The 19,879-nt window shown below is 55.5% G+C and overlaps 1 protein-coding gene across 4 annotated transcripts in view; it reads right to left on the reverse strand.

The window, feature by feature from the left end:
* SARDH (sarcosine dehydrogenase) overlaps positions 1-8,601 on the reverse strand; it is a 68,044-nt gene extending 59,443 nt beyond the window's left edge. The window contains exons 1-7 of one of the 4 annotated variants that reach the window (XM_014736130.3): positions 8,465-8,601; positions 7,849-7,899; positions 5,451-5,799; positions 4,312-4,490; positions 2,680-2,859; positions 1,834-1,957; positions 1,536-1,636 (exon numbers count right to left, since the gene is read on the reverse strand). In XM_014736130.3, coding sequence (XP_014591616.2) covers positions 1,536-1,636; positions 1,834-1,957; positions 2,680-2,859; positions 4,312-4,490; positions 5,451-5,790 — 924 coding nt within the window. In that variant the 5' untranslated portion in view covers positions 5,791-5,799; positions 7,849-7,899; positions 8,465-8,601. Of the gene's footprint in view, positions 1-1,535; positions 1,637-1,833; positions 1,958-2,679; positions 2,860-4,311; positions 4,491-5,450; positions 5,822-7,848; positions 7,900-8,279 lie in introns of all 4 variants that reach the window. The other 3 variants (XM_023629265.2, XM_001498978.6, XM_070252006.1) reach the window with 3 other exon arrangements.
* Positions 8,602-19,879: the final 11,278 nt, after the last annotated feature.

A 19,879-nucleotide genomic window follows, 5' to 3' on the forward strand; every position in this document is an offset into this window, starting at 1 on the left:
GGCGACCCCTGGCGGCCACATGGGGGCTCTCCCCACAGAACCAGGGCCAGGGAGTCCTCCCGCCAACAGTGTGACTGCTCTCGGTTCCCCAGCCCATGGCCCACGGCAGCCCTCAGGAGGCATGTGCTGGACCACATTGAACCCACTCACCAATGCGGGAAATCCTGCGTCACGGGGGAGGGGCAGGGGTGGGGACCCAGCCTCCACCTCAGCTTCCCACGCCCTCCACCACTGTGGTCCACCAGTGACCAGAGGGAAGCCAAGTAGGGATGAGGCTCCCAGGACCCTCTTTGCTGGGGTTCAACCCTAAACAAGGGCAGTCAGGTCTCAATCTCCCCACCCCACCCTCTGACCTCCTCTCTGAACTGTCTGCAGGTCCCCAGCTGCCAGCTCCGTGCAGCTCCCTTCTCCACCACGCCCCTTCCCTGCCACCCCTCCAACCCTGCAGAAGATCCTCAGACACGGCCTCCACCAGGGAGCCTCCCCTGGTCCATAGGCCGGGAGCCTACGGCCCCTGTGCTCGCCCCACAGAGCCCTCTGCTGCCTGTTTTGGAATAAATAAGCATATTCACGCGTCTGTACCCTCCCCCAGCTCACCCGGATGAGAACTAGGTCTGTGACAGGCCGGGTTGCTAGAACAGGACCCGGACACAGAGCTTATCCAGTCAAGGTTGGATGGAGAGAGGGGTGGGGAGGAGGGGTTAGGTGGGATAGTGGCTAGATGGCTTAATGAGTGGATGGAGACGGAGGAATGGTGAAAGGGGAGATGAAAGGGTGGAGACCGTGATGGAGAGACGGAGGGATGAACGGATGGAGGGAGGGACAGATGAGGGAGGGACAGATGGGTGGGGGGATAGAGGGTAAATGGGAAAAGGAATGGATGGATAGATGGAGGGGTGAGGAAGGGACGGTTGGATGATGGATGGAGGGAGGGAGGGAGGGAGGGAGGGAGGGAGAGAGGAGTGGTCCATGACAAGGTGGCAGGAAGCTACCAGCCGCCACCACAGGAGAGAGGAGATAAGCGGAGGAGAGGAGAGAGAGCAGGAGGCACGAAGCCCAGGTGCCAGCAGGTGCACCCCAACCCTCCACCTCTCTTGGCAGAGGTGTCTCTAAGGCCCCCAGGAGGTTCTTGGGGCCAGAATCAGTGCCCTATGAGACTGGAACCAGGGCTTATTGGGGAGCACGCAAACATTTGGGGGTTCCCGGAAATGCCTGGGGCACAGGGCATGGCAAAAAGCAGGACTGACTGCACCATGCAGGACAGGCATGGGCTGTGGCTAGGACGTCAATGAGAAGCTGTGCCCCGAAGGCCGAGGGGGTTGGCACCATGGGGGTTACACCCACACCACCTCATTTAAGTCTCATACCACCCGAATCACGCAGTGTGATGCCCACTTCACAGATGAGGCGACTGAGACTGAGGGAACCCAGGAGGGTCATGCCACCTGTAAGAGCTGGGGTTCAGAGCAGGTCCCTGCCCAACCCCACAGCCAGTCTCCCACAGCCTGGCAGGCTGCCTGGGGCCATCGACTAACCTGGATCCCTTCAATGCGCTCGGTGACAACATAGGCATGGTGCATGGCCACCAGCGGGACCTTGACTCCTGCCATCCGGCCCACAGCACCCGCCCACACTCCTGCAGGCAAAGCATGGACAGCTCAGTTCTGCTGGCCCCTGGTGGGCGCTACCAGCCAGGTGGGCATAGGGCGCCTCTGCTCATCTGCCCTGGCAGCGATCCCCCCAGGCCACAGCCGGCCCCCTCCCCAAAGAAAGGCCTGATTTAGGGAGCAGCCAGCATGGCCACTCCGGAGCCAGGAGGAACGCCATTCCCACCTGCACAATTGACCACACAGGGCGTCTGGATGGAGCCGTGCTCTGTCTCCACAGCTGCCACCCGCCGCACCCCGAAGTCATCTGTCCGCACACGGATGCCGGTCACTGGGCAGTTCTCGATGACCTGGGAACGAGAGGAGCTGATCCAAAGCCATGTGCACTCTGAGGGCGCTGACCACCCACCCTCTTGCCGCCCCCATCCTGGGAGGGACTTGGGACCTCTGCTTCTGCGAGGGCCGGCTTCCTGTGACATATCGGGGAAATGGGGTGACCACAGCGCCAGACACTAAATCCACGTGTTCTGTGACTTGAGAACCTGTCCCCAAGTAGAGTGGCTCTTTTCATAAAGTGACAAAAGAAAAAGCAAGGCTCGTGTGACTAACAGATGTTTGCGGTCAGCCCTTTGGTAAAAAGGTCACATAGTCCAGTTCGGCTCCATTTCGTCCCCATAAATACCTTGATGGCAAAATATTTGGAGTAAAACTAAAATGGCATCAATCACCTTCTTCTGGGTGATTTTCATTTCTTCTTTTCTGCTTATTTATCTTTCTTAATTTTTTCTACAACTAAGTGTATATTTGAGACAAAAGAAGATAAAAATTCCAAAAAGAGATTCTGGGAGGATTCCCTGGTCCAGCAGGGCCGGGACCTCGGGGGAAGGAAGGAGAGCTGACACCCGTGGACAGAACTGAGGCACAGCCTGCCTTCGAAGGAGTCAATCAGCAGCCTCAGAGAGGTCCCAAGGTCACACAGCAGAGAGAATGGCACTCATCATCTTGCCTTCTGCTCTCGGGGTTCTTAGGCAGGAGGGGTGGGCTGAGAGCAGGGTACGGTGGCCTGCGGTACCTGTGCTCCCCGGGCAGTGGCGGCCCTGGCGAGAGTGGTACAGGTGCCCGCGGGGTCCATGGTGCCGTCCTGTGGCACGTACAGCGTCCCGTAGAGGTCATCCACATTCATCAGCGGATACAGTGCCTTGGTCTCCGCCGGGCTCAGCACGTGGGACTCCACGCCGTAGGCCTTGCCCAACTAGGGGGACCCAGAGGAAAGCTACTGAGTCCTCGGGGGTCAGACCTCCTCCGGCCGCTCTCCTCCCTGGCTGGGCCCCCGAGGGTCAGCTTCGACTCTGCCTCCTCAGGAAGCCTGAGTCGGTCACCATACCCCTGCAGCCCCTGTCCCTTGAGCCGGCTTCTCATAAGGATGAGGAGCTCAGGGCAATGGGTGGAAGCAGGCTCTGGGCCGTCCCACTTTCCCCATCCACCTCTGACACTAGCCCTATGGCCTGGGGCAAGCTGCTCAACCGCCCTGCACAATGGGAGCCATAATGGCCCATGTGGCTGAAACCCCTAAAGGGCCTCCACCAGTCCCTGGTACGTATTATATAAAATAAATAAAAATAACCCCCACACGTCTAATATTTTGGGCTTGGGATCAGGTTCCCAGGTCAGCCCAGCTCGCGAGGCCTGCAGGGTCCTGGCCCCAGGCTCCCGTGCCAGACTCCACTCCCATCACATTTGATTGGCCCAAGGGCAGCCAATCAAGTGTCCCCAGGCACGCCCATCAGGACAGGCTCCGCCCAACTAGGGCTGAGCCAATCAGATTCTCTGTCTGAAAACTGTGACTGGAAAGTGGCAAAGACTCCTCCACAGTGGGAACTTGAGCTAGAGGCTGGTGCTGGAGGCTTGTCAGGAGCCTTTATCCCAGCTGATGAGTGGGCACAGGGGGAGGATGAGGATGGGGTGAGGGAGAGGAGGAGGCAGAATGGGGCCACCTCCCAACCCCAGAGACCCAGGCTCCTTCTAGTGAAACCGGCTGCCCCTGCTTCCGGCCTGGCCCCCAGGGGACCTCAGCGACAGTGAGCCTCTGCTAGCCGCACAGCCAGCTCTGCTCCCTGGGCCCTGAGCAGGTATTCAGTCGGTGCTCAATAAGAGCTGAATTGCTGGAGGAACCTATCTCACCCACGCCCTGGAATTTATGGTCCGCACCTGGCTGCTCTGGCTTAGGAAGCAAGCCCCCCCTCCCCAGTACAGGGCCTTCCACAGCATATGGCTTTCTCCCTCGTCCCCCTACAGCCGTGTTCCCGAAGCTGTCGGTGGGGCCGGGAGAAGGGTGCTGGCTGCCTGCTGGGTGCCGTCTCGGTGTTCACCCGGTCTCCCGAGAGCACCACGAGTGATGGTAATAATAACACCCGTTTATTGGGATTCTCCTGGCTGCGGGGCTCAGCGCACTCTGCTCGGCGATACGGCCCCATTTTAAAGATGAGAATGCAGGGGCTCAGAGAGGCGACTTCACTTGTCCCAGGTGGCCCAGGCAGCAAGGGCAGCACCAGGGTCTGAACCCGGCTCTGTCGGGGCCCCTTCCCTGTGCCATGCTGCCTCGCCCGCCCCCGGCAGGGATGGCACCCACCAACAGGAGCCCCAACCCGGCAGCAGGCGGGCATCCCCATGACTTGAGCCCTCCACACCTGCAGAGGACACCCACCGACATGAGCCTCTTGTACTCATCCAGACGCTGCCGGTTGGATGCGATGAACAGGCCCCCATTCTGGATCCAGCCCGTGTGCAGCCCCGTCTCCTCCTCCAGGTCATGGCTCACCACGCGCCTCGTGTGGGCCAGAAGCTCCACCTCCACGTCGCTGGGCCGCAGCTGCCACAACAGGCCTGGCAGGGAGGGGCGAGGCACTGTCAGTCCCCAGTGGGGCGGTGCCAACCCCCTTTCTTCCACCAGGCCTCGGCTCCTGAATATCAGGCAGCAGGCCCAGGGCTTTCTCTGCAGGCCGGGGGTGCCCCCCGAGAGGTTGATGAGCAGATGACGACAGGGCTGAGACCCCAACCCAGGACCACCCAGCCCAAATACAAGCTCTTCACAAACAGAACGGCTCCCTCAGCAGCAGAGTCTGGGGAGCGTGAGGCCAGGGGTGAGGCTGAGTGACGGCGAGGGTGAGGCCGTGCAGGCCCCGCTGACATGGGCAGTGGGAAGGCAGAAGGGTGGTGTGCGGGGCCGGCCGTGTCCACTCTCAATGTAAGTGACGCCTGGACCCCGTCCCAACTCCGAGCTTGGCAGCCTCTCGCTGGTAGCATGAGATCAGCCAAAGTGGGAGTGATTACCCCGCAGAAACGGACACAGGGTTAAGGCAGCAGTTGGTTGCCCTCGAGACAGGCACACAATAGGTGCTTAATACATGCCCACTGGTTAGCTAGGAGGACAAGAATCATGGGCGCATCTGGTGCCATAGAGGACACAGGAGACCCTCAGCATCACTCCTAATGGCCCCTCCCTGTCCATCCTCTACGCCCGCGGGACCCCCTCATCCCTGGTGGCTTTGTCTGTGGAAGGGCCTTCTGCCCTTCAAACAGAGAGCTGCCTGGGCTCCCAGCTCTGGGCTCAGCTTTGCCCTCCAGGGTCCCACGGGCGGCATCTTCTCCCTCCTCTCAGCTCTCAGACTTAGGGGGCAAGCAGGGCCCCCCAGTCTGTCCACCTTCAGACTGACCCCACATCTTTTCTCCGTGTCCTTCCCCCTCCAGCTCAGCCGCCTCTAACAGGCCTGTGGTTGTCAACACAGAACTGACCCCTTGCTGAGTCCGGTCCCTCCGGGCCCCCGCCTGCACCCTAGCCCCTACCTGCTGTGTGCCAGGTGGTCCCGGAGGTCAGTCGCTCCCGCTCCAGCAGCACTGCCCCGCTCACGCCCAGCTTGGCCAGGTGGTACAGGGTCTGGCAACCCAAGCTGCCCCCACCGATGACCACCACATTGGCCATGCTGGGCAGGGGCCGGGTGGGGCCTTGGGCCACCTGAGCCTGTTTCAGGGTCCGCTGGTATGGCACACTCTTCTCGGTTGTGGGGACAGCCCCGCTGGTCAGGGGGCGCAGCCCCAGGCTGCAGGCAGGGCTCCAGCGAGGGCGTGTGGCCGCCACACACAGGGCTCGGCTCAGCGAGGCCATGGGAACTCCGGGCATCAGCATGACAGGGAGCTGGGGAGAGAGTCAGGGCTGGCTGGGGGTGGAGGGGATGTGGCACATGAGAGCCCAGGGGACAGCGCCCCCCACGCTGTCACCCTCCAGGACCCCTCCTGCCGTCTCCCCTGGCATGTGTGTGCTCACACCTTCATCTAGCACGTGCATACTAAGGGCCTCGCACACATCGGGCTCTGGCTGGGCCCGGGAGACCACTGGGAGGCAGGAGGGCCCGGCCAGCCCAGGGAGCGGGCTGTTGGAGGGGGTCATCGAGAGGACGAGACAGCAGGTTAACCCCTGAGCTGGATCCGGGCAATCGGAGGCTGCTGGCCCTCCCCATCCTTGGAATGGACGCTCTGCCTGCTGTTCCCACAGTGGGAGCAGCCTCAAGGACGCAGCCTCGAGAGAGTAAGGTGCTGTTGAGAGCATCTGGACGGGAGATGCAACAGAACCCCGGGGAAGCCCTCGGTATAGACTAAGATTCCAGCGGGCGAGGGTGAGACCCACCCATCTCGCGGCACCCGAGATAAGAGTGTAAATAACTTTCCTTGCTTCTTGCACCCACCACCAACCCACCTGGAGGGCTCTGCCTCTCTCTCGGTCTAGGTCTCCACGTACGGGGCCAGAGTGTGAACCGACACTGACGGTGAACGGGCTGTGACAGCTCATAGGAGCTCTGCAGGGGTGTCAGGGGCACAAGGGGTGGTGGAGCGGAGAGGCCGACACGAGGTGGGTGAAAGTGGGGTTACTGGGTGCAGAAGAGCAGGGAGGAGGGGAGGGGCCTAAGAACCCAGGGCAGGAAGGAGCTCGGGTCTCACGGGGACACAGGACCCAGAGAGACGACCTAAGAGAACGAGGAAGAGGCTGGAGCAGGGAGGGGCCTGTGCCCATCGGGACTCAAGACACTTCCCGAGGGTGGGTCTGGGCCCCGCAGGTCTGATGGTGATGGACCTGGGGTTGGGGGTGGGGGACGGAGGGAGGGGGCAGCCCCCAGAGGGCACAGAGGCGGGGCTGTCATGCGGGGAGGGAGTCACCTGGACACACAGGCGATGGGCAGGAGGAGGGGACGGAATTGCTCACGGTGGAGGAGGCGCCCGAAGGTGGGTGGCAGGTGGCCCTGAGACAGGGACACCCTTCTCCCAGGGAACTCAGCCCCAGAGTTGTTCTGCCTCATTGGCCCCAAAGCCTCCCTCCCCTCCTGCCTCCTCCTCCTCAGTGTCCTCCCGGTGGCCTTCAGGGCTCACCTCGCATCCCTCCTCCTACAGGAAGCCCTCCCAGACCTCCCCAGCCAGAAAAACCTCAATTACAATCAGAAGGTGACAGGGAGCCCACCTTCGAAGGAGAGAAGGTGTCAGAGAGGCATCCCCTGGGAGTGCAGGGAACATGGGGCGGAAAGGAGGCCTCAGAGGACCCCCCGGGCCCACTCCTGGGATGCACAGAAAAAGCTAGAGAGCTTTGGCCGTGACCCGAGGTGCTGAAGTAGGCAGTGCCACCTATGCTAATAGCCATGATTGATATCAATCAGCTAATTAACGAGGAAAGGCAGCTTCCACGTCTGAGTACGAGCCACATGCCGAGCTTGCTGCACGCCCCGTTCGACAATTGTGAAATGTGTGCAAGTCAACATGGCTGTGGTCCCCACCTTACAGGAGGAAGACCGAGGCAGGTGGAGGCCGGCTAAGGTGACCAAGATCAAAGGCCAGCTACGCGGCCAAGCTGGGGTGCAAGGCCAGGCCTGTGTGCAGCCGAAGCCTGCAGGCTCCTGCCCTCTCCTACCCTCCCAGTGGGTCCGCAGACGTCGAGGGGCCTGGTTCAGGGAGGGGAGGCTGGGGGGAGACCCACCGCCATACCTGTCCTGCCCCCACCGGTGGGGGGTGGGGTGAGGGGCCCGCTCTCAGGCTGTCAGGGCTGCCCGCCCCCCAACAGTGACTCTCTCGGGAGTGGGGGCAGAGGGAGCAGGGGCGCTGGAGGCTGGGGCAGGGCGTCTCAGTCCCCTCTGTCACCCTTTGCCACAGAGCCACCCCTGGGCACCAGGAGGCGCACCCCTCGGCCTGTGTCTGAACTTACTTTCTGTCCGTGAAGCTCCTTACTCTTCCTGGAGCCCCCAGGAGTGGCGTCCTACGTGGAAAGTTGGTGTCATGTGGTTGCCAGGCATGGTCAAGGCCGGGCATCTGCCCCCGCTGCCCAGCACAGCCGCTCCGCCTCCGGCCCGGCCTCCGTCCTGCGCCAACGCTGCTGGCCCCGGAGCTGCCACGTGCCCCATCCCGCCCGGCCGCCAGAAGCAGCTGCTTCAACATTAACCTGCTCTCCTGCCCCTCCCACCCTCTCCCACCCCTGAGTCAGCAGGGGGCCGGTTCCTGGCCAGGGGTGAGGGCACAGGACAGTCCAGGGCTTGGGGTCAGACAGACGGCAGGGGGGCTGGAGCAGCAACAGAATCTAAGCTCAAAAGGGGGAGCCCAGAGGAGCCCTCCCACGGGCTGTAGGATGAAGGGATTCACCCAGGAAGGAGCCGGCACAGCCTTCACCCAGTGAGGATGGCAGGGAGGGTCCCCAGACCCCCGCCACCCACCGCGGTCCCACCCACCCAGTGCCAGAGGCAGACAGAAGTCCTGGCCAGCTCCCGACTTGTCACAACCCCGCCCCCAGAGGAGGGCCCAGGCCCTGTCCCTCCCTAGGGGTGTACCTCCAGCGGCCACAGCACCCCTCGGCCCTAGAGGCCTGCCAGTGCCCGCCCCGTGGCTGTAGCCCTGCCGTCACGTCCTTCCTTCCCGAGCAGCAGTGGCTGAGCGGAACAGGCCGCCCCTGCCCCACCCCCGGCTGGGCCAGCCCCCGTCACCGCCCACCGCCCGGCAGGAGGCACCGCCCACCACTGGGGCTTCTGGGCACCAGGCCAGCCGGGCAGCAGCCAAGCGGGCTCCAAGGGCAGCAGAGCAGCCATGAGCCCTGAGACCCCATGAACCCCAGGTGATGAGGCAGTGACCTCACTTCATCATCTCTCAACAAGGGGTCCAGGGTGCTGCCTGTGGGGAACCGGTGCAGCCTGCTTGCTCAGCCCTCACCTCTCCCCCGCCTGAGATGAGCTCAGCACGGCTGGGGCAGGGGTCAGACGGGGCTGGCTAAGCGGCAGCCGTGGCTGGACCGTGGCCTTCTGAGGCTCTTGGTGAGACGACAGGGCCTCAGCACGCACCTGCCTGTCCAGCCTCAGCTTGTTCACCCCCAGGGAAGGGGTGCTCACTGCCTTCAGAGGCTGGTCAGAAAGTTGGGGCTAGCCCCCAGAGTCTGGCTCCTGAGCAGTCTGCCTCCTGCCCTCCAGAACTCCCGCATCCCTCTGTGGCTTGGCGTGATGCCCTGAGCCTCTGGCTTTCCCGCTCCTGCCATCCAGCTCCCCGGGGCAGGGATGCCTGCTTCCATTTGACTGTTGGGGTCACCAGGCCCAGAGAGGGCAGCCAGCTTGCCTCAGGCCACACAGCAAGCCAGTGAGGGAGCCAGACCAGAGAGCTGAGTGTGACCCTGGGTCTAGGGCATTTTGTCCACATGCAGGCAAAAGATGCCCAGAGGAGAGGCCCAGAGGAGACCCGGAAAAAAGTACACATACCTCTGGGTGTGCAAAGAATCGGGATAGGTGCTGATGTAAGACAAGACCTCCTCCCTTGGGATCAAAGGAAGCAGTGTTGAAATTAGTCAGCAATACAGCAACGCCAGCTGCAGTGGAGGGACGGCAGCAGCCGTGCCGACATCGTTAATACGATCAAACAAACAATTGCGTTCTTGTTGCACCGAGGCTGTCCGACTGTCTTGATGCCAGTTTGTCCTGTACATTTACTGAGCACCTACTGTATGCAAAGCACTGCTGGGAGACCCAGAGACAACTACCACCCAGCCCCTGCCCTCGAGGGGCTCAGGGTCCAGGAAGGAGACACGTGCTGGAAGGGGCGAGGCAGCCATGAGGCTGGCTGTGACGGGGTGCTCCTACGCAAGCTGTCCTTCCTTCCAGGAGGGTGTCTGGGAGGAGGTAGCCTGGGCACTGGCCTGCCATGAGCTGCCACCATTCTCAGTTCCCACCGTGGGGACAGAGACCATCGCTCACTCCCCTGGGCCTGCTGGAGGAAGGCTGGCCTTGCCAGCACGAGGCTTCCCTGGAGCGGTGCGGGGGTCCAGGGCGGGGAGGAAGTCTAGACGTGGGGTGCACGGGCAGGGGACACAGCCGTCACTGCAGCCCCAGGGCCACGTCCAGGGTGGCCCAGACCTCTCCTGACCCTGCACTCAATGACAAGCAACTGTTGCAAAATGGTCCCAAGCCAAGCGGGCAGCACGGTCACCCTGAACTTTGGACAAGGGGTGGTGGCTGGAGGGCTGGGCCTGGCTGTGGGTCAGCCTTGTAGGATTTGTCATGGATGGGGCCCAAGTGTGGTCTGGCAGAGCTGGATGGGCCACCCCGTCTCCCCCCAGGGCCAGAGGGCACAGCTGGGGACGCCGTGACAGGGCACTGCTGCTGACCTGCTCTACCATTCTGGGCTCATCTCTTCTAGCCCAGACTCAGTTTCCCCATCTGGGAAGCAGGGACTCTGACCCCCGCAGCGTCAGTTGCAGGGAAGTTTGTAAATGTCCCTGCATATTATTACTGTCTACTTTTGTGCACTTTGAAGATACCCACGGTGCAAATGGAAGTCACAGTGGACTCCTGGGCGCGAGCGGCTGCCTTCAGTTCTGCAACCCTTCTCAAGCCTCCAGGCCTCGGCTGTGGAGGACTCGCCCCCTGCCCATGCAGGGCCTGGACACGCCTGGGCCGGCCCTGAGATGCTTTCTTCTGGCCCCGCCAGCCCTCCGCCCCCACCTGCTGGCTGGACTTCCAGGGCGGAGCGAGGCCTCTGCAGGCCGCCCTCTGACTGAGCAGAAGCCCAGGGTGGAACAGGGGGACGGGCTGGGGAGGACACCCCTCCAGGGAGTTGAGAAAGAGGGACACTATATAACAGCACACACTACCTGCCAACGCCTGACCCCAGGAAGGTGGCTTCCTGCCGCGACCGGGACCTGGCCCCAGTTGCCTCTGAGTGGGGCCTGGAGCATGTGTGGGGTGGGGCACAGACCGCATGCTGAGCGCTTATGTGTGTTGTCTCAGAGGAGCGGGAAACGCTGCTGCCCTCTGTAGAGATGAGAAAACCGAGGTGGGACACAGCCAAAGGATGTCAGGCCCGAGCAACTCACAGGCCAGGGAAGTTTTCAGAACAGCTTTTGAGGGCAGGATTTACACCGCCAAGATTTTGTTTTTCCAATAAGAGCCCTCAAAAAACCCCAAACCACATCACCTACCCCCATGCTTTCATGAAGACCGAGCGTTTTATCACTGGAGGGGCTGCGGGGGGGAGTCTTCCTGAGAGGCAGGTGGGCACCCCCTCCTCTGACCCCACACCCCGAGGGTGGGCAGACACAGCCCCGGGCTGTGGCGTCTGGGCAAGGTGTTCCCAGGATTGCGGGTGAGTGTCCCTGCCCGGCGCACACACAGCAGGTGGGGGCACCTTCATGCCAGGCCCCCAGGCCCGGATGCAGACACCTGGGCCTGGGAGCTCCCACTTCACTCCGTGTGGTTTCAAACATTATTTATGAAGCAAACAAACGCGGAGGATGGAGCTGGTTGCTCCCTGCGGCGGAGCCCACGCGGGGCCAGCCTGGTGCCGAGGGCAGCCATCATGGGAACCACGCCCACAGCTGCAGGTCCTGCCACCGTCCAGCCAGGAGACGGATGGAGCTTCAGAGGAACATCCTCTTGGGAGACGGCTTGAGGTGCAGGTCCCCTCTCCTCATCAAGGGAGTTGGGAGGGAAGGACGGAGAAAAACTGGTAGTAGGGGCTCAGCCTGATGCAGAGACCCCACAAGTACCAGCCAGATGCCCAGCTGGGTCAACCAAACCCTCCAGGTCCCACTCTGGCCACCTGGGGAGTAGGGTGGGGAGACACCCCCATGATCCAAGCTGTGCCCTGCATCTTTGCATGTGTTGCGCTGGAGGTTTCCTATAAAAACCCAGATTCCCAAGCTTCTCCTGAATAGCTGGGACCTGCTGGCCCCTCTGGGCCCGTGACCCGGCCAGACACACTGACCAGCCCGTTTTGTCTAGAGGGTCACAGTCCTCACCCTGCCACTTTGCCCCATCATGTTCCCCACTGGCCTCTGGGAGATTGCTTTTCTGACCCCTGAATGAGACCCCCAGCGCTGTCTGGGGTAAAGATGGCTCCTTCTCTCAGGCTCCAGGCGCAGGAGCCCCCCTAGACCAGAACCCTAGTGTGGCCGGGCAGCCAGGGAGCTGTGGGGCTTGCAGTGAGCACAGGTAAGGACTGTGCAGGGCTGTCTGTGGGCCCGGCTCTGAATGCCCTCCTAGGTGCCTAGGTGAGGGCAGCAGCCCACCGTGGGTATGGGGCTGGTCACCCTGGGCCATCAGCCGGCCCCCCGGAGCTTGAGCCTCTGTGGGACACATTGCCTCCTGGTGGCCACATCTGAGCACTACACCTTGGGAGAACAGGGCCTGTCCTGGAGGGGACCCCCAGCTTGCAGGGAGGGGGACAGCCCTGGGGACTGACAGCCTGGGCTCCGTCTGGCTCTCCTGCTGTGCCGCTGGCAGGAGCCTCCTTACTGACTGCGTCGGCTCCGGCTCAGTGTTCTGGAGGGGAGCGTGTGACGCCCCCGCTAGTCTGGGACTGTGTCCATTTCTCCCCGTAATTCTGTCTGTGTTTATTTTATGCATGTTTGAGGCTGTGTCGTGAAGGGTATTGAGCTCCGGGATTGTTACAGCTGATCGTTTGCTTGTCCCTTTTTGTCATGAAATAAGGAAACTCTGTATCCAGTGGGGAGCTCTCGAGGTGGGGAGATACCTTATTTGGAGTGTGGGCCGGTCTCTGCGGTGTAAATACTCCCACCACTATCAATTTCAAGCCCCCTACGTGAGGGGCGTCACTGAGCACGGAGCTGGGGAGAGGCGCACACAGTAGGCCCTTGTGAGCGACGAGAGCCGGTCCCCACGCACCACCGTCTTCAAACGCGAGAACGCTTCCCACCTCTAGTGTGTGCTGTGTGGCACCCACAAGGTTCCAGCCGCCTCCTCTACATTCGCCTGGCGCATCTTTTCCCACCACCCTGCCCTCCCTGCCCCTGTGGCACGATGTCTCGGTTGTCCAGCAGATTCCTCTTTCAGAGTGTGACGCAGAGCTACGATGGTCCCCGACCGGTGACGACAGCTTCTCTGCAGAGCGGCAGGGTGGATGCGGGCTCCACACACGACAGCCCTTCCCCGGCCTGGCTGCCCGTCTCTGTCCTCGGAACACGCTGCACTCGCTGAAGACGGAGGGACACTAAACGCTTGCCCGCTCGTGTCGGGGCGGGACTCTCAGGTCTACAGGGGGTGCCAGCAGGAGGCTTCTCCTTCTAAGAAACAGAACACATTGGACCAAAAAGGCCTAAGGCCGGCTGAAGCAGAAACCTGGCCTGTCCCCAGGCGTGGACGTTTCCCCCGTGTGAGCTGGAATCCGATCAGCGAAGGTGTAGCCAGTGCATGGACGACCGAGGGTTGTCCCTGCTGTGCCCTTCAGGGTAGAAGCAGGCTGGGACGTGGGGAGCCCTAGAAAGCTCAGGGGTCCATGCAGTCCTCTTTTGAGTCGAGGTGATCCCCCTCCCAGGCACAGCTCGGTGGGACCGACCGCCTCTCTTTGCCCAGCAGACCCCTCACACCCATCTGGCTGCAGTGCACCTCCCCGCACCCATCACATCCTTTCCACCTTCTTTCATGGTAATCGACTCAGAATAAGGACTACATTTCCCAGCCTCCTATGCGGCCACATGTGGTCATGTGACCAAGATATGGTCAACGGGAGATGCTAAGTGAAACTTCCAGAAAGTGTGGTTAAAGAGAGGGGTCATGCCCCTTCCGTCTTCCTCTTCCTGATGGCCCGAATGTGGATTCAGTGGCTGGAGCAGAAGCCCCATTGTGGACCATGAGGTGAACTTGGGAAGCCACATACAGGGCACAAAAACCCCAGGAAGACCTGAGTCCCTGACTCTGTGAGCCCAGACCCAGCCCTGGGTCACTACCCAGACTGTTAGGTGAGTGAGAAACAACCGTCTCTGGTCCTACGGGCTGCCCGTTGGGCATTCGTGTGGACCGCAGAGGACAAAGGGCAGGGGTCTTGTCACATCCATCTGGATTATGGCCCCGACAGCACCTAAGTGTCGAGATGTGGAATGATTATCCAGAGGGAATCCACATGACAGAGCTCCCACATAGATCGTGTGCGGGCCGTAGGAGCAAGTGCGGGCTTCCTTTCTCCAGGGAAAGGAAAGGATCCAAACTAAATCATTAAGGAAAATAAACACATCAACCTGTGCCTAAAGAAGGGAGTCTGAGCTGAACCCACAAACATTTAATCTTATCACGAGAGCGAGAACCGGCTCCATTAGCTGCTGCCCTCCGCCCCCCACGGTGGGAAGGAGCCCTGGTAAGTCAGAGCCGCATGAACAGGACCTGCAATGTGAAAACCCTGTGACTCGTGCACATTTCATACATTTTTAATTTTCTACTTAGAAACGTTGCATTTTCAGTAGATAATTTGAAAATGCTTAATAGAGACATAAAACTTTCTTTCAAGGAATCAGTGTCTTGTTCTAGCTGGAAGGAATGACTACGTCTCAACGGAAAGCCAGCCTCCTGCCCTTTGCTTTCATGGCACGAGCTCTCAAGGTCACCAGTCTCGGTCCAAGCTCAGCTTTAGCAGTATTCTACAGGTTTTGTTAGGAAGCATTTTTATCATCTACAATTTAAAAATAAAATTTGAAATATTTTATAATTTCATTACAATTTATTCTTTGATTATTACAAACTATTTCTATTAATTGTTTAGAAGGATGTTTCTTCTTGTGTATTTTTATTATTGATTTCTAACTTAACTCATTGTGGTGAGAGACGTTAGTCTACATGATGTGAATGATTTGAAATTCATTGAGACCAGCCTCGTGGCCCAGCTGGAAGTGAATTTCCATGGAAAGGATGCGTATTCTGCAAGAGGCCACCGTATTCTGTATCTACACTTGCTAATTATGTTACTTTACTTTCTATCCTTACCTTTTTTTTTTTTGGTCTGCTTGACCTTTCAATTATAAGAGAGAGTTGTTTTAAAACCTCCCACCTATGATGGTGGGTCTGTCTAGTCCCTTTTTCTTTCTTTTTTTTTATTGCAGTAATGTTGTTTATAACACTATATAAATTTCAGGTGTCCAACATGATATTTCAATTTCTGTGTAGGTTACATCATGTTCGGCACCCAAAGACTAATTACCATCCATCACCATACACGTGTCCTGTCACCCCTTTCACCCTCCTCCTTGTCCCTTTGCTTCTGGTAACCACCAATCCAATCTCTGTTGCTATGTGTTTATTTGTCGTTGTTTTAATCTTCTACTTATGAGTGAGAGCATATGGTATTTGACTTTCTCCCTCTGACTTATTTCACTCAGCATAATACCCTCAAGGTCCATCCATGTTGTCACAGAGCACCGGATTTCATCTTTTTTATGGCTGAGTAGTATTCCATTGTGTATATATATATATATATATATCACGTCTTCTTTGTCCATTCGTCCCTTGATGGGCACTTAGATTGTTTCCAAGTCTTGGCTATTGTGAACAATGGTGCGATGAACACAGGGGTGCCTGTATCTTCAGACATTTGTGTTTTCATGTTCTTTGGATAAATACCCAGCAGTGAAATAGCTGGATCAGGTGGTATTTCTATTCTCAAAAAATTAATTTTGAGGAAACTCCATACTGTTTTCCATAGTGGCTGCACCAGTTTGCATTCCCACCAGCAGTGTATGAGGGTTCCCTTTTCTCCACACCCTCTCCAACACTTGTTATTTCTTGTCTTGTTAATTATAGCCATTCTGACGGGTGCGAGGTGATATCTCATTGTGGTTTTGATTTGCATTTCCCTAATAATTAGTGATGGTGAACATCTTTCCATGTGCCTGTTGGCCACCTGTATATCTTCTTTGGAAAAATGTCTGTTCAGATCTTTTGCCCATTTTTTTAGTTGGGTTCTTTGTTTCTTTGTTGTTGAGCTGTATGAGTTCTTTACATATATTTTGGATATCAACCCCTTATCTGATATGTGGTTTGCAAATATCTTCTCCCAATTGTTAGGTTGTCTTTTCATTTTGTTGATGGTTTCCCTTGCTGTGAAGAAGCTTTTTAGTTTGATGTAGTCCCATTTGTTTATCTTTCCTTTTGTTTCCCTTGCCTGGTCAGACATGGTGTTCGAAAAGATGCTGTTAAGACTGATGTCAAAGAGCGTACTGCCTGTGCTTTCTTCGAGAAGTTTTATGGTTGCAGGTCTTACATTCAAGTCTTTAATCCACTTTGAGTTAATTTTTGTGTATGGTGTGAGATGATCATCTACTTTCATTCGTTTGCATGTGGCTGTCCAGTTTTCCCAACACCATTTATTGAAGAGACTTTCCTTTCTCCATTGTACGATGTTCTTGGCTCCCGTGTTGAAAATTAGCTGCCCATAGATCTGTGGGTTTATTTCTGGGCTCTTGATCCTGTTCTGTTGATCTGTTTTTGTGCCAGTACCACATTGTTTTGATTACTATAGCTTTGTAGTATATTTTGAAATCAGAAAGTGTGATACCTCCAGTTTCGTTCTTTTTTCTCAGGATTCGTTTGGCTATTCAGAGTCTTTTGATCTATATAAATTTTAGGATTCTTTGTTCTATTTCTGTGAAAAATGTTGTTGGAACTTTGATAGAGATTGCATCGAATCTGTATATTGCTTTAGGAAGTATGGACATTTTAGCTATGTTAATTCTTCCAATCCAAGAGCACGGAATATCTTTCCATTTCTTTGTGTCTTTGATTTTTTTTGACAATGTTTTATAGTTTGCAGTGTATAGGTCCTTCACCTCTTTGGTTAAATTTATCCCTAGGTATTTTATTCTTTTTGTTGCAGTTGTAAATGGGATTGTATTCTTCATTTCTCTTTCTGCTGCTTTGTTAGTGTATAGAAAAACAACTGATTTTTGTATGAATATTTTTGTATGTTGCAACTTTACTGTATTCATTTATTATCCCTAAAAGTTTTTTGGTGGATTCTTTCAAGTTTTCTGTATATAAAATCAAGTCATCTGCAAATAGTGACAGTTTCACCACTTCTTTTCCAATTTGGATCCCTTTTATTCCTTTTCCTTGCCTGATTGCTCTGGCTAGGACTTCCAATACTATGTTAGATAAGAGTGGTGACAGTGGGCATCCTTGTCTGGTTCCTGTTTGAGAGATAGCTTTCAGTTCTTCTCCAGTGAGTATGATGTTGGCTGTGGGTCTGTCATATATGGCCTTTATTATTGAGGTACTTTCCTTCTATACCCATTTTATTGAGTTTTTTTTTTTTATCATAAATGATCCTGCATCTTGTCAAATGCTTTCTCTGCCTCTATTGAGATGATCATGTGATTTTTATTCTTCATTTTGTTAATGTGGTGTATCACATTGATTGATTTGCGGATGTTGAACCATCCCTGCATCCCTGGAATAAATCCCACAGTGATCATGGTGTATGATCTTTTTAATGTATTGTTATATTCAATTTGCTAGTATTTTTTTTGAGGACTTTTGCATGTATGTTCATCGGTGATACTGGCCTGTAATTTCCTTTTTTTGTGTTGCCCTTGTCTGGTTTTGGTATCAGGGTGATGTTGGCCTCATAAAATGAGTTAGGAAGCTTCCCCTCCTCTTCAGTTTTTTGGAAGAGTTTGGGAAGTGCAGGTATTAAGTCTGGTCTAGGACTTTCGTTTTCTGGGAAGTTTTTGATTACCTTTTTGATCTCCTTACCGATGATTGTCTATTCAAATTCTCTATTTGTCTAGTTCTCATACTTCTGTCAATTTTGTTTTACATATTTTGAGGTTATGTTATAAAGAGCATACAAGTTTAAAACTGTGAAGACTTCCTAATAAAAACTTTATCATTATGTAGTAAGTCTTTTTAACTCGTGATGCTTTGATTTTTTTTCTGCTTTAAAAATTATTTGGTGTGAAATTAATACAGCTACATCCGTTTTCTTTTGGAATATCATTTTCCATCCTTTTACTTTCAACTTTTTTATACCTTCTATTTTAGAGGTAGCTTTTACAAAACACACATATACAGAGTCTGATTTTAAAACTCCAGTCTGACCATCTTTCTTTTAATTTCTTTATTTTTAAAAACCTTTTTCTTTTAATTGATGTATTCAGTCCATTTACATTTATTGAAATTACTGATATATTTCTATTTATTTATACCATACTGTTTTATATTTTCCATTTGTCCTATCCTTTCTACTTCTCTTTTCTTTTCTTTCCGTCTCCCATGTTAATTCTCATGACACCTTTTTCTCCTACGAGTTTATTAGTTATACATTATTTTCCTCATCTTTTAATGTTACCCTAGGAGTTTTTACAGGCACACTTAAGTCACTGTGGGGGACACAGCCTTGTGTAGTCCCTCCCTGTGAGTGCAGGCAAGACCTCTGACAAAGGTGATGGATGTCACTCCCCTGATCACATTTTCTTATAAGACTTCATCCCAGCCCACTGAAGAGAGAGATTCTCCTGCCGGCCGTGAAGAAGTGAGCTACAACTTCCCCTGCTCCCCAAGACTTCCAAGGGCAGGGCAACAGGCATTCCCAGACAACTCCCATAAGCAACTGGAACCTGCTTCCTTTTCTTGTTCCCCTTCCCCATCCCCCGGCAAGGCCATTTCCCCATGCCTGCACTACAAAAACGTAGAGTCACGAGGTGGAGGTGACATTCTCTGGAATGAAAACACACTGTGTGCCCAGCAGCAGCTCTGGCCTCCATGCTGGCCTGGCGATTGTCCCCTGACCGTGCTTCCTCCTCGACCCACTGTGTGTGATGCCGTGGTGTCCAGTCTGAGCCCAGCTGAGGGACAATTCCAACTCCTGTCTTGTAGTTCTAGAAGTTCTGTTTGATCCTCTGTCTACCTGGCTTGGATATTCTTCATAGCTTCTTGCTCGTCACACACATGTCCAATCCCTCTGAGTCTATTTTTAAGCACGCTCGTTTTGTACCGTGTCACGGATCTGATTCTGCAGCCTGTAGTTTTCGTTGCCTCTGTGCAAGAGCATCTTATGGCTTGTGTGGTCTGTGCTTTCGGATGGTGAGTGTGTTATTTCTTGGAACATTCCCTCAGGGGAGTATTCGAGGCTGAAATTGAACGTGGATTCTCCCAGGGATGATTTGCATTTCCTTTTTCCGGGCACCCAGGAGTATCAACAACCTGGGATCTTAAATTCTCAGCTCCTGCTTTTTCAGACTCACAGGGAAGTGTAAATTCAGGCTGCAATGTTCTGAAATGCCAAATTAGGGTTACACGTAGTGTTAGGTCCTCAGGGCCACAAGTACCACAAACAACAGAAGTTTATTCTCACACTCTGGAGGCCAGAAGTCCAAGATCAAGGTGTCGTCGGGGCTGGTCCTTCTAAGGGCTGTGAGGCGAATCCGCTCCTGCCTCTCCCCCACCTTCTGGGGGTCTGCTGGCTATCTTTGGAGTCCCTTGGCTTGTGCCCTCATCATCCCGATCTCTGCCTCCATCTTCACATGGCCTTCTGTCTGTCTGTCTCTATGTCAAATTTCCCCATTTATAAGGACACCAGCCATATGGGATTAGGGCCCACCCTAATGACCTCATGTTAAGGGGACCACACCTGCAGAGACCTTATTTCCAGATGAGCTCTCGCCCACAGGTCCTGGGGGACAGGACCTCAGCCTGTCTTTTGGGAGCGACTCAAGGCAGTCGACAACACACATTCTCAGGGAAGTTCTTTACTGAATTTCCACCCACTGTCAAGCCACAAGAAAAAGAATTTTCCTCATCATTCCGTGGTGGTTGTGCCTGGGGTGGGGTGGGGTGTGTTTCTAGCCATTCTGACATTTAGGGTGAGATCCACTGGGGTCCCACTTTTAAAGAGGGGCTTGTCTATTAGATGAGGGACTTAGGTGGGGGTGCCTGGGCCTGTCTCCCCCCCTCCCACGCCCAGCTAGGCTGCACAGATTGGCGCTC

Source organism: Equus caballus, chromosome 25 (assembly GCF_041296265.1).
Source record: "Equus caballus isolate H_3958 breed thoroughbred chromosome 25, TB-T2T, whole genome shotgun sequence".
In the NCBI taxonomy this organism is placed as follows: Eukaryota; Metazoa; Chordata; class Mammalia; order Perissodactyla; family Equidae; genus Equus; species Equus caballus.